At 36.5% G+C, this 13,843-nt stretch overlaps 3 protein-coding genes and 1 non-coding gene across 4 annotated transcripts; 3 read left to right on the forward strand and 1 right to left on the reverse strand.

The window, feature by feature from the left end:
• The first annotated feature begins 415 nt into the window (after nt 1-415).
• Nucleotides 416-1,458, forward strand: LOC148842867 (early nodulin-93-like). The gene is made up of 4 exons (XM_088959556.1): nt 416-717; nt 801-862; nt 997-1,072; nt 1,166-1,458. Exons 1-4 carry the CDS (start codon nt 627-629, stop codon nt 1,249-1,251), a joined length of 315 nt encoding a protein of 104 aa, XP_088815682.1. The 5' UTR covers nt 416-626; the 3' UTR covers nt 1,252-1,458.
• A 5,423-nt stretch (nt 1,459-6,881) lies between these two features.
• LOC148842868 (early nodulin-93-like) lies at nt 6,882-8,476 on the forward strand. Its single transcript, XM_088959555.1, has 4 exons — nt 6,882-7,701; nt 7,846-7,907; nt 8,051-8,126; nt 8,245-8,476. The coding sequence occupies exons 1-4, from the start codon at nt 7,611-7,613 to the stop codon at nt 8,337-8,339; spliced, it is 324 nt and encodes a 107-aa protein (XP_088815681.1). The 5' UTR covers nt 6,882-7,610; the 3' UTR covers nt 8,340-8,476.
• Nucleotides 8,477-11,598: 3,122 nt separating this feature from the next.
• TRNAI-AAU (transfer RNA isoleucine (anticodon AAU)) lies at nt 11,599-11,672 on the reverse strand. Its single transcript has one exon. It is a non-coding gene; the product is annotated as a tRNA-Ile (tRNA).
• Nucleotides 11,673-11,790: 118 nt separating this feature from the next.
• Nucleotides 11,791-12,859, forward strand: LOC148842870 (early nodulin-93-like). Its single transcript, XM_088959557.1, has 4 exons — nt 11,791-12,112; nt 12,225-12,286; nt 12,397-12,472; nt 12,579-12,859. The coding sequence occupies exons 1-4, from the start codon at nt 12,022-12,024 to the stop codon at nt 12,671-12,673; spliced, it is 324 nt and encodes a 107-aa protein (XP_088815683.1). The 5' UTR covers nt 11,791-12,021; the 3' UTR covers nt 12,674-12,859.
• The last annotated feature ends 984 nt before the right edge of the window (nt 12,860-13,843 follow it).

Raw genomic sequence — 13,843 nt, forward strand, 5'->3', positions numbered from 1 at the left:
TAGAAAATAGAATTGAGTCAAAAAGCATTTTGAATATTTTGGAACAAATTACTTTTGAAAACTTTATATATAAATAATCTGAAGCGCGCCAAAACCAACCAAAAGACTTTTGAAGCTCCGGTTACTTTCGCCTATCTTGTCCAAATTCCAAACACGGCCTAAATGAGGTGAAGCTGCTGACAATGAAACAGGGATTGTGACTTTCCACATCAATATCATCACATAATGACATTTAACAAACACCACCACATAACTTATCAGTAATTATAAAACATGTAACAGCAATTATATTGAGGATATTATAGGACGGTTTTGTAAATAAAATGGGTTATCATCGATCTGATCAACTCCGCACGATGTTTTGTAACCGACAAGAAAATACGTACAAGGGACTTCCGGCGTTGGAATTAAACTAAAACCATCAAACTCCACTCCCAATCAACCAGACCAGACCGGGTCTTCACATTTCTGGAGACGAACTTCACGTCTTCACATTAATTCACATTAATCAACCTCAGACTTCTCAACTTCATGCACTTACCCAGTTTCAAGAACGCTAACACCTTCATTCATATATAGATAAATTTATTGTCACATTAATTCTTTCTCGGCATTCTGCTTCTATCATGGCGAAAAATGTGGCTCATTCCCCTCTAGAGAGAAATAGTCTGAATTCACTGGACCAGAAACTTTCCATGGCGAAGCGTTGTGGTCTTGGTATTTGATCTCTCTTTCTCTCCATCTCTAGCTTCTCTCTCTCTCTCTTCGATCAGTAATTAACTTGATTAGTCTTACAATAGAGGGCGTTGTCGCCGGGGCAAAAGCGGCCGTTGTGGCGACTATTGCTACTGCAATTCCTACTGTAAGTCCGATCACCATGTGCATTATGTATATTTCTTCAGACCCATTCATCTCTATCTAAAGTACATAATTGAAAGGGCCGGCATTATTTACATAACCAGCCTGTCTGTTTCTGTTCCGCTGCTACACATGCAGTTTGCTAGTGTGAGGTTGCTCCCTTGGGCTAGAGCTAACCTCAACCCCACCGCTCAAGCTCTCATCATCTCTACAGGTTTAATTACTCTAGTATTATCTTCTTCTTCTTCTCCTTGTTTGATAATAATTTCTTTTTGTTAATGAAATTTGTTATTTATTTGTATGGCAGTGGCCGGTTCAGCATACTTTATAGTTGCAGACAAGACTGTTTTGGCCACTGCAAGGAGGAACTCATTCAAGGGATACCAACCCTGACTTAGCTTTGTGGTTGGAAGCGTGGAGTCGAAACGTCTCCCTGATTTTCTCTCTTTTACTTGGTTAGATTAGAAAGTTGTAATGGGTTGCTTTGTTGCATGTAAATCCAAGGTCTATGTAATGGGTTTCACATTTTGCAATGTTATCACTACTCTGTATTATCTTCTATTACATATTAATTCCAACAAAGGGACGACGTGTTTGTAACGGCTTATTTAAGAAGGGGTTTTGATCTTTGAAACAGATGACATACGGCAACTTGGAGGCCCTCAGGTCGATCCGGCCAGAAGTGCCCTATATATGTTGAACCAGAATCAAGACGTACCCTCTCCCAAACAAATTAACCAAGAAAAAAAATGGCCTGACTTGGACTTGGGTGATTTTCATCTGAAAGGCTTATTTTTGTCTTAACATGGTTTCCTAAATACAATAAATGAAAGAGGAGATGGGGAAGTCATTGATAATTGATATCAGTAGGGCTGCAAACAGATGGGATCGAATTCGGTTGAAGGTATATCCACATCCTATGCAATAAGAATCCAAGACATCCTACAAGACAAGTAGTGGGAAGAACTAGACATACCCATAGACTGTGTTTGGTTGGAAGGAAAAAATAGGGAAAGGTAAACCTTGTATACCTTTCCCTACCTTTTCCTTCAAACCAAACATAGTTGAAGACACCCTTGCTAATCATTCCTGTGACACTAAGGCCCCTTTTTCTTTTCATAAGTAACTTATCAGGGTAAATACAATTATTTGGGTAAATTTTTCTGGGAAATACTTACCAGTTGGGTAAGTGCACTTATTTCTTTTATTTCCTATATAAATAAGGCAATGATCATTTTAGCCATAGAAAATCTATTATTAAAAGTTTCAAGTGTTGGCAACTTTTCCCTATCACTTTCTTGGATACCCAGGAAAATAAATTTTTCCTGGCCCCCATACAAATAAAGCTGAAAATAAAAAACATGGGATTCTTGGTCAATGGGAACCAAAATCTCATTGATCAACTTTCTCTTCTCACAAAATCCAAAAAAAAGGAACGCCCCCTAAGAACAATTGGATGTTTTGGCTCCCTTCCCTCGAGAGTTAAAAGCGTGTGTGAGAAGTTAAGATCCCTTCCCTCCTCCGAGAGTTAAAAGTGTGTGTGAGAAGTTAAGATAGGTATTCCGTGGATCTGTATTAAATGAATGTATCTTTTGTTTATTATGGGTAGGGTAGTGATTTTGGCTTGAGTGCTTAGGGCTTGGGGCAAGGTGGGTTAAATCCTCCCCTACATTTTTTTTTTAACTTGATTTGGATAAATAAAATTTTTAGGTGGCAAATATATATATATATATATATATATATATATATATACTATAAACAAAAACTTAATTTAATTTAACTAAACTCCAATTCCCACTTAATTCTAAAGAATTTTAATACTAAAAAACGATATATGCACACGACATACAAATATATAATTACATTGGATCTCAGGTCAAGCAATATCCTAATTTGATCAAATTATTAAATAAAGCAAATTTTAAGATCCAATTCAATCCGTTTATGGGGAAATGGATTTTCAGTTCAAATTTGGATTAAATTCAATCCATTCGCAACCAATGCTGCCCTTATTATTATTATTATTATTATTATTATTATTATTATTATTATTATTATTATTATTACTATTAAAACATAACAGAAAAATAATTTCATTCATAAAATACTTAAATTACAATATGGAAATTAAATTTGCTCCTCACAAAGCACTTCTCATACCAACCTCATAATGCATTGCAGTTGCACATTGAGAACATCTCCCAATACTTGTATATATTGTAATTGATGGCCATAGGGAGATGTTTCCAGTGCAGGGCTGAATGTTATGTGAGGTTAGTGTGAGGAGTGGTCTCTACTCTATGAGAGGAATAAATAGCAAGAAAGTGAAAAAAAGACAATAACATACTAACCAAGGGTGTTTTAGCCAAGGTCATGAATTCATCAGTCATAACATCACATCGCATCAATATCACTATATTAGTGGATTAAACAAAAATAAATATTATATATATATATATATATATATATATATATATATATATATATAATTGTTATTATTGATGATGGAAATAACAAAGAATTAATATCTCACCCATAGTGCCATAACCAAGTATTGACCGGGTTAAAGAATTCATCTGGCTGGGCCATTCGATTATTGAGCAAGTCAAATTTCTTTTTCAATTTTTGTATAAGGTGTTATTGGGTGAGATAGTTTGACTGATATGATTTTGGCCGCTTCAATTTAATTCCCTTTCTTTGCGATGTGAATGCCGATAAGCCCTATTTGCATCACCATGATGATTGAAGGCATATGACAACACAAAGCAGGCATCTCGAGACTGGAATTTTTTAAGCTTAAGGTGTAATTGGTAAGTCTTTTTTAAAACCTGATAGCCAAAAGATATATGAGTTTTTGTATTAAGATTTTAGCAGTTAGAATACCGTTTGGTTAAACTATGTCTTTTTGTACCAAGACTTAATAATAAAAGAAAAAACTTCATTTAGAGCTTCTCAAAATTTTGTACGTCTTTTCAGAACATCATCTTTTGGCGGATAGATCTTTTCTCAGCTAAATGACAAAAGACACATCAAACAGAGCCTAACTGTTTGACATCACAAGTCTTCTCCTTTGTGCTTCACATACAGCTGGTTAGTGTGAGAATGTTACTTTGGGCTAGAGCTAACCTCAATCCCACTGCTCAAGCTCTCATCATCTCTACAGGTTTCTTTTTCTTCTACTTCTTTTTGAGAATAATTTGTGTTTAATTTCTAACTGAATTTGTTAATTTGATGGCAGTGGCTGGTTCGGCATATTTTGTAGTTGCAGACAAGACTGTTTTGGCCACTGCAAGAAAGAATTCATTCAAGGACCATGGTATCCTAGCTTTGGAGTTGAAACCATTCACGAGTTGGCTTCCCGATCGATTTTGTTTTTGACTTTATTTGTTTCTGTTGTTTGTAAATCCAAAGTTTATATCCATATACACATACAATTAAGATTCAGTATACATGGATCGTTTCAAATTTCATAATTTCCTGGTTTCAGCGGGTATCACCACAGCGCTTTTCCCTTCATTTTCTAAGGAGGAAGAGAATATGATAGCCCCACACTTAACTTTTTTTTGTCTCATCAAGAACCGTAAATATTAAGAATTAACCATCGTTAATTAATAACCTAATGCTAGCATTGACCCATTTGTGCAATCTAATAATCTATTAAACACCAAGCTTGGTTTTCTTAATACTGTTTGACGTTAACCATTTTAGAACATGTTGTGAAAAATCCAAAAAATACAGTTTTTTTTTTTTTACTCTTAAAGACAAGTTCATTCATAAATGCTCAGGTTACAAGGTAGAAAAATTAACATCAATGAAAAATACAACAAAAAAAGCATGTTAAGCATGTTGAGACAAAAACAGGTAACCACAAGCATCGGGACGATTTGAGAAATCTCTGCAACTAATGTAAGGTTAAGAAACGCTAAAAAGGTCCGCTAAGTGCCTCCAACAGAGATGAAACCAGCAAGTGTGTCTCCCTATCAAATGAATCCAGATCAATTACGCAAAACCCTCAAGGAGTATAGAGAAAACATGTACCATGGCACCCAATCCATGGCAATATTGAAAACGTAAAAGCGGGAGATGCCCAATATCAACTCCTATTACAAAACTCTCCCCAATTCTCCACCACCCAAACATTCAAGGAATGGGCCCCATAGAAAGCCAAAAGTGCACAAAAGAGTTGAAACTTGTAATTGTAGGGATGTAAAATGTGCAAAAAATCCACCCCTCCATGTCGTTATAAAAACCGAAACAGTTGGAGCATGAATGTCGCCGGAGAATATTCTAAGATCGCCAGAAAAAAAGCTTTACAGGAACGATAATATCGTTACAAAACAAATGGATACCCATGGCAGACCCCAAAGGCACCCCACACACAAATTCTATCAAGGCCCAAAAGAAATAAGAAAAATAACAGAAGGAAGACCCTCTCCATAGGCCTAGATCAAAATGTCGTCTCTCAAATTTGTCCAAAGAACCTCTCCAACGAATACCGTTATGAAGAGAAATAGATGAAAACTCGCATCCATATATATGAAAGAAAAACCCTCACGCATGGAGAAAAACTCTCTTGCCTTCACATAGAGAAAAACCCTCCTCCAGAAAGAAAAACTCTCCCACCGATAGAAATACCCTCACACAAAGAAAAACCCTCCCACCAAGAGAGAGACCGTCATGCAGTGAGAAACCCTCCCGCTGTCCTTATGAAGCTGTATTAGATGAAAATACGGAAAGCTAACATGAATGCCAACCAAACAGATTCATTGGCACAAGAAAATGACGGAGTAATCCGACTTGTAAGTTACATCCAAAGGCAAAGTAAAAGCAGAAATCCAGTATTAAAAATAACAATGGACATTATAACATTGTGTACAACCTCTTTTACATGAAACCCTAAACCTCAAAAATCGCCTAAATCTCTCTACTTGCCTCTCAAGCCAAAAGATAAATACAAGATAATACCACAAACTGCATAATTATTTTGGTCCATACCACATATGCTTCTACGACAAACCATTATACAAATTTGATTTAAATTTTTTCCAATAACAAAGAATTCAAGAGACAGAAATTACAGAATCCATAAAAATCTTGAGATGAAATGGGTCTGCCGGCAGGGCTCATAATTGTCCTTGCCAACCATAGTGGAATTAATGGTTCTAATTTAAGATAATCATTCACTGACAGGAGGGTGCGACCAAAAGCCAGGGCCCATTGGGTGGTTGGTGCTGATCATTTTGACAGATGACACACCGAGAGGCTCAGATCCCCAAATGTATGATGATTCAGAACCAGAAATGATGAAACCTGGACTTTTGTTTTTGGAACCTAGTACTACTCATTGAGGCCTGGTCATTCCAATCCATAGAATTTTCTAGGTTTCTGAGCAAGAAATTAATTAAGGCCCCACCAATTGGAAAAAGTTGGCTGAATGGGCCATTCATTGATTGAAAATGGTCCAACTGATGGTTCATTTACTTACCCGGTAATAGCAATCAAACCGTCAAAAACATGGGACCTAGTTCATGGACGGCCATCAATGGTTGAATTTGAACACACTATCATATGTAATTATTCTCACAAAGTCACAATCATCATAATCATAAATTAAGCATCTACAGATCGGAAACCATGGATGGGTAAAGATAAATTCCATGTAGGAGTAGGACTTATTCCTCTGGTCTTAGACTATCAGCATCAATCTGTAGAGATTATGTATTTGGAGCCCTCAATGTCAAAACCTATGAGACTAGACTTTATTCTTAGACTATTTTCTTTGTTTGGAGAAAATAAAGAAACCTGTTTCTGAAATCACTGCAATGAAATTTTGATGGTGAGATTAGAGGTGTAAATCGGGCCATAGTTTTCGTCTAATGCACGGCCACGGCCCGTGGCACAGCATGGCACGGCATGGGTCTGCATGGGCCTGGGCCGTGGATTGTGTTATATCGACCTCCAAATTTTTTATTGGAGAAGGTGATACGGCCCATTATAAACTGCAGACCAGCATGTTACGGCCCATACGAAATGTGGGCAAGATTTGCCCACGGGTCGTGCCATGCCAGTCCGATACGGCTCATTTTATACGTCTAGGTTAAACCAAATATCATTTTATTTGTTGTGATACAGTAGTTTGAACTTTGAACAAAACCCACAAACCATGCTTAATTATTAGTCGAAGCCATCAGAATGGGTAATGGGTAATGGGTTGAATGAAGATATATGGTAACATCCAAACACCTGTCTCTGGTAGTTGAAACCACAAGTGGTATTGCCTAAAGTAAATAGATGGTGAAGAAATTGGAGAGAGCTGGGCGGCAATTGAGTGAAGGATTCAAAACCGCCCTTGGTTTTTCAGTCCTCCCATTGTCTGGCTGGATTCTGGAGAGGAAATGCTAAAAGTTTCCCCAAAGGGACAACAGCTCATGATCCAAACATGTAACCGACAACCAGTACACAACGATTACACAAATAAAACAAGTGACTCCGACGTTGGAATTGGCTCCAAAACCATCAAACTCCCAACAACCCTCAGCATCTCTTCCACTTTTCCTTTTCCTATCTACCTATAAATAACCAACCTCACCCACTTCTCAGCCTCATGCAGTGTCTAAGCTTCAACACTACTATCATCTCCCTCTCCCCAGCTCTCTTAACGCTTAATTGATTCAGTTTATTTCCTTACTCAAGTAGTGCATCCCCTTAAATATTCTCTCTCTCTCTCTCTCCTCATCATCAACATCTCAGAAATGGCGAGAAATGTGGCTCAGTCTCATCTGGAAAGAAATGGATTGGCTTCACTGGACCATAAACTCGCTTTGGCAAAGCACTGTGGTCATGGTATTTCTTCTTTTCCCCTCTCTTTCTTCGACTTTATCGCAAATTCTATGATAGAATTTCAGAAAATACCTCATGGGTTCTGTAATTATATAATCTCTTAAATTTGTAACTAATTTGTACATTTTTCTCGTTTCTTGACAACAGAGGGCGTCGTCGCCGGGGCAAAAGCGGCCGTTCTGGCCACCATTGCTTCCGCAGTTCCCACTGTAAGTCCTAATTTCTCATCGTCCATTTCTATATAAAGCACAATTATAGGAGACTGGAATCTCTGCACTTTTTTAAATAGTTGAAGGGGCATTATTATGATCGTTATCGACATTACAACTCTGTTTGGGGTTTACAAATGCAGTTAGCTAGTGTGAGGATGCTGCCTTGGGCTAGAGCTCACCTCAATCCCACTGCTCAGGCTCTCATCATCTCTACAGGTTATATAATTAATTCACCATTGGCCTCTTCCATCTCTTACTTCTTCTTCCTTCTCTTATCCTTCTCCATTGATAGTTTCTGTAGTTTTGCTAATGGAACTGTTTACTTTGATCACAGTGGCCGGTTCCGCATACTTCATAGTTGCAGACAAGACTGTTTTGGCCACTGCAAGGAGGAACTCATTCAAGGATTACTCTAACATCCAAGCTTAATTTCGAACCGTCGGCAGCCAGACGATGGAAAACTTGTTTTTTCCCCTTTTTTTCGGTCTCGTTATTGTATTTAAATCAGTAAATCCAGGATGTATACGTTACTTGGAAAAAAAAAATGGCGATCGTTTTGCAGTAAATCCGCTGTGTATGATTTTGCCTTCAGCCAATCCAAACTCATAGAAGCAGCTTCTGCGTATAAAAGGACAAAAACTGTTCGCGACCCATGAGAATTAAGGTTTAGTGACTAGCTATAATCAGAGTGAAGAAAATCTCAATCAGAATGCATATTATCATTATCTTCGAGAAATCTAGCAATAATTTTGCTCAAGGAACCAGAGTGAAGCTCTCCCTTTAGAACATGGCTTATTTATCCATCATTATTTTTTGTTGGGACTATCATGAGTTTTCAGCATTTCTCTCAAATACATCTTAATTTTTCAAAATATTTAAAATTCACATATCATTAATTTGACGTTAAACAGAATGACGGGTGTTAATATATTATTATTTTAATTTTTATAAAAAAATATAAAATATATACAAAATAAATTAATAGGTATTAATAATATTAACATTTTAATATTTAGACACAAAAAAAGAAAAAAAATTCAAAAAATACCTTCAAATATAAAATACATAAATAAAATAAAAAATTATTTTCAAATTATAGAAACTATAGAAATTGAAAATAAAAATTGTAGAAAAAACATAAAAGATTATAAAAATTACAGAAATTACAAATAAATAAAAAAAATACAGGAAAATTTATAGATTATAGACAATAGAAAATGTAAAAAAAACAGAAATTATAAAAATATTGGAAATTATAACAAAACACTAAAAATGCCAAAAAAAAAAAGAAAATTGATAATTGAAAAGACCATTTTTCCTCTAACTCGCTACTAAAGGTAATTTAATCATGAAAATTGTTATTTATGCTGACATAGACACTTCTAAAGAAGTATTAATGGTGCACTGACAGAAGGTGAGTTTTAAAAAATAAAAATTTACTGACATGATGAGCTTTAGACATTTTGAAAAATTGTAAGTTCAAGAGAAACGTTGAATTTTAGACAATTTCCTTTTTTGTTTTATTCTCTTTGTTCAAATTCAAAAGAAAAAAAAAAATATCTTCTAAACCAATGTAATATATCCACTAACATATAAATAAATTAGCATGCAATCTAATTCAAGGGTAAATAATACAAAATTTAAGATTTAGAATTATGGATTAACTGCAATGCTTCTTTTCTTCCAACAACATTAAAAAATTAAAAATAAAGGAGACAACCATATTGGCCTGAGCTACTTTTTGATTAAAATATTGAAATAGTTCCCCAAACCCATCTCTTCTTATTTTTTCTTTCCATGAAAGCCCCAAACCCATCTACTCATCTATTGGATTCTATGAACGTAGACATAAAATACCCACAATAAACCAAGTTTTTAGAAGATAGATTTTAGAGTTTGGAACCATATACAGAGCCAGGCCTTGTGTAAGAACATAAAACGGTAAATATAAACATTAAATTGGAGCTTGACCGAGCTGACATTAGAAATTTTATTTCAGATTTTGGGTTTGTAGCCATACTAAACCCAATTCACTGAGAAGCTTCTTTACTTGGCCAGTTGTTGAGGTGTATTGAACCTCATACCTGTCGGTTCTGATGACCTGGTTTTAATAACAATTAATACTCCATTGATCTTATCCAATTCCAAATGCTCCAGAAAAGAATAAGATAAAAGAAGAAGCTTATGAAATTTAATAGAGCAAACGATTCTGGATGTTGAATGGGTAAATACCATGGAGGATATGCATGCTTCTGCAGGCTTTGGACTATCTATCATCATCAGGACCAAGGTCCTTTGTAACATGCCTAACTTCCATTCTTTAATACTAGAAACCAATGAGTCATAACATTATAATTTGGGAATTCTTTATAAAATTATTATCTACTTGACTGTTCAAGTGGGTCAGGTATCTCCTAGCCCTTCTTGGTTTCTATATTAAAGTTGGTATTTCTGTCAAGTGGGTCAGCTATCTCCTAGCCCTTCTTCATCACAAAGCAAACGATGAAATCCATCAGTCTGGTTGTTTTGGGAACCCAGCCATGGCTAATCAAGTTCAATACAAAACCGTTCTATGGATCTCATCAAAACCATGGGCAGTACAAGACAGATTATGAACTTTTTTTATTAAAAACTCAAATGATTCGGGCTTTGCAGTCCCACATGTCCCACCTCACCTTGTTGGTATGCTTCACCCTCGACAATATTTTATATTTTATATGGCTTGACACCTATCAATCAATAATGAAGGCCTATGATGCATAAATGCTGCCAAATAGCATTCCTTAATTGGGCCCAAAACTCCTTAATTGGGCCAACCAGTTTGTGCAAAACAAGTTAGACCATTCTGCAAGGCCCAATTGTTTCCGGCCCCACCACCTTTTCAAACATAATCCAGTTTGAAACGAATAGGATTGTGTAGGATATAAATAAGTATTAAAACGAATAACAAAGTGGCAACCAAGAAGTAAGAACAATGAATTAAAATTGCATTACAACATAAAGGGATGTTTTTGATTTCTAAGAAAATTATTAAAATTGAAAAAATTCCTTTACTAGGGAAATGACCTACACAATGGTGGTACAACCAGATAGGGTCTCGCAGGCTTATCCCTAATTTCCTTAACCAGGGAAGGGAGCTCCAATCAGGTAAGACCACCATCTGAGTGTAATCTTGAGATCAATCCAACAAACATGGACACGTTAGTAACCAAACAAACAGATAGACAGATAGCTTAAATGTTAATTTGAGATTGGGAGACGTGAGTGAGACGGCTAGCTAGCGCTTGCGTGTCCATGTCCCATGTGGTCTCAACTCAAGTCACAACTGATGAAACCTTCGTCACCTCCAAGGCAGGGCTCTCTAACAAATGTTGTCGATTCACTGAATCTGCCCAACAAACAAAAGAAATTGATGAAATCCAGACAAGTTCAAATCAATGGCAGCAAACCGGTTACCAGATAAACATCAAGTTTGCTTTATGGTTGGGATTCATCATTGAATAAGATAAAGATTATGAACTGAAGAATTGGATTAATGCATTAATTACAACTATGTTTATCAGATTGGTAAATTCAGCTAATCAAAGCAGGAATATAATCGATGTCCAGAATTGAAGCAAATGATCAATACACTAGTACAGTCAGTTGGCAGTTGGCACCTGGCAAAAATGATCACATATGCGAGATTTGGCCCATGCAGGTCTCGAACCTGCGACCTTCGCGTTATTAGCACGACGCTCTAACCAACTGAGCTAATAGGCCATCACACCAAACCATTACTCTGGTCTCTAGAAAAGACAACGGGCTACTGGGAAAGGAGCCCACCACTGATGATGATTAACGAGTTGATACAAAACAATAAACTCCGACGTTGGATTCCAACCAAAACCATCAAACCCCACTGCAATCCACTCTGTTCCTCCACCGTCCCACACCATTCTCCCTCTCCCACTTGTATAAATAACCCAACTCACCTCACCACTTCATCAAGCGACTGAGCTTCAATTCAACCACACTTGGATCATTTATATTCTTCCTTGCTCTCTCCACTCTCTCCAATTCAAATTTTAATACCCCACCACACCAACTTTCTTCTGTTGTCATATCTATAATGGCGAAAAAGGTAGCACAGTACCCTCTGGAGAAAAATGGGTTGGCTTCATTGGACCAGAAACTCTCCTTGGCCAAGCGATGTGGTCATGGTACTGCATCATCTTCTCCTGTCTTTGCTTTAATTTAGAAAATGCTACTATTTGCTTCCATTGTTCATCATTAATCAACTAGTAACTGGGTTGTCTTGTTCTGCAATAACAGAGGGCGTTGTCGCCGGGGCAAAGGCGGCAGTTCTGGCCACCATTGCTTCTGCCATTCCTACTGTAAGTCCTCTACTTTATCTACCTCCGGTTTCTATACTGAAATTGAAAATTGCATTATTGAATCTTGACTCCTTCGCTCTGTGGCTCTGTCTCTTCATACATATATACAGTTAGCTAGTGTTAGAATGTTTCCCTGGGCTAGAGCTAACCTCAATCCAACTGCTCAGGCTCTCATCATCTCTACAGGTTCTTCACCACCTCTTCCTCTTCTTTTGTCAATCGTACGTCATTGACGATAATTCTTCTTTTTCTATATAAGAGTTAATGTAATTTGTTGATGATTTGATTGCAGTGGCTGGTTCCGCATACTTCATAGTCGCAGACAAGACTGTTTTGGCCACTGCAAGGAGAAACTCCTTCAAGGATTGCACTAACATCCAAGCTTAATTTCCAGTCCCCCCACGTTTTCCATTTATTTTGCTTTTCTGTTTTCTGTAAATTTTGTTACTCCAAGACCTATGTATATTGTAAAATACATAAAAGCAAGTTTGTTTTCCATGGATTCACTGTTCTATGTTTTCCAGGTTGTATCTTGTATGTACAAGGGATTATAATCCAAATTCTTATGAGGAATCAGCTGAGTAACGATTAATAGGAAATTAAACACTAGTTATCTTCATCAAGGACTAGTCTTTGCTTAATTTTTACTTGTAATCTGAGTTGAGGACCCATGATTAGAGACTCAGGAATTATTATCGATTTCTGCACGTTGGTTTCATCCAGAACAATTCAATAAAGAGAAACCATATCCTGCTGGTGGACTTGACTGAAAATGGGTCACATTTATCTCCATCTGTTTTAAAGAATTGATTCCACAGTGAGATGATTGATCTCACTGTGGGCCATGGTGTTCATAAATAATAATACCATCCTGGCTGTTAGTTGGGGAAAAGAAAAAGGGATAGAGATAAAGTTCTGTATCGATGGGGGGTTTGAAAAATGGTAGTGGAGCAAAAAAAATCGAAAAATTACTTTTACTAGGGATGTAGCCTGCAAAGTGGTGCTACAACTTCAAGAATTCTTGGAGGAACAAGAGTGAAGGATGTAGAGGAAAAATTGGAGGAAGCAAAAACAGAGTATGGAAGATTGAGATGAGAAGAACAATTATGAAACATGAAATAAAGAGAGCTATGGGATATATATCGAATTTTAAAAGAAAAATAAATAGTTATGAGGATTAAAAGATACCAAGGATAAAAAGCTAGAGTTAATTATAGATGAAGTTGGGATGGGGAGGAGAGTGGAGTATAATCTGATTTTTCAAATCTTCCCATAAATAAAGTTGGAACCAGCTGAAGTAGCTTTAATGGAGGATGGCCCATTTGAGGAAAAAGTATGCGAAGTGGTTAAAATGTCTCCACACAGAATTTGGACCAGAGGGGTATAATCCACTTTTTTAGGAACAAGAAAATGTTTAAGGAACTTAATTGTAAAAATTTATGTTCAAGTCCTAAGAGAAATAGGGTTAGCTGGAGGATGGTGTAAAATGGTGGAAGAGTGCATCAACATCACTTCTTTTTCAATTAAATTAAATGGAACACAAAAAGAATTATTCAA

Source organism: Nelumbo lutea, chromosome 8 (genome assembly GCF_056320005.1).
Source record: "Nelumbo lutea isolate HS-2025 chromosome 8, American lotus-T2T, whole genome shotgun sequence".
NCBI lineage: Eukaryota > Viridiplantae > Streptophyta > Magnoliopsida > Proteales > Nelumbonaceae > Nelumbo > Nelumbo lutea.

Excerpts from the sequence above, each read along its gene's own strand:
- LOC148842867 (XM_088959556.1), top strand. The coding sequence starts at position 627 with ATGGCGAAAAATGTGGCTCATTCCCCTCTAGAGAGAAATAGTCTGAAT. Across the intron at positions 718-800 it reads GGCGAAGCGTTGTGGTCTTG|AGGGCGTTGTCGCCGGGGCA; the intron begins GTATTTGATCTC and ends GTCTTACAATAG. Across the intron at positions 1,073-1,165 it reads AGCTCTCATCATCTCTACAG|TGGCCGGTTCAGCATACTTT; the intron begins GTTTAATTACTC and ends TTTGTATGGCAG.
- LOC148842868 (XM_088959555.1), top strand. The coding sequence starts at position 7,611 with ATGGCGAGAAATGTGGCTCAGTCTCATCTGGAAAGAAATGGATTGGCT. Across the intron at positions 7,702-7,845 it reads GGCAAAGCACTGTGGTCATG|AGGGCGTCGTCGCCGGGGCA; the intron begins GTATTTCTTCTT and ends TCTTGACAACAG. Across the intron at positions 8,127-8,244 it reads GGCTCTCATCATCTCTACAG|TGGCCGGTTCCGCATACTTC; the intron begins GTTATATAATTA and ends CTTTGATCACAG.
- LOC148842870 (XM_088959557.1), top strand. The coding sequence starts at position 12,022 with ATGGCGAAAAAGGTAGCACAGTACCCTCTGGAGAAAAATGGGTTGGCT. Across the intron at positions 12,287-12,396 it reads TTGCTTCTGCCATTCCTACT|TTAGCTAGTGTTAGAATGTT; the intron begins GTAAGTCCTCTA and ends ACATATATACAG. Across the intron at positions 12,473-12,578 it reads GGCTCTCATCATCTCTACAG|TGGCTGGTTCCGCATACTTC; the intron begins GTTCTTCACCAC and ends ATTTGATTGCAG.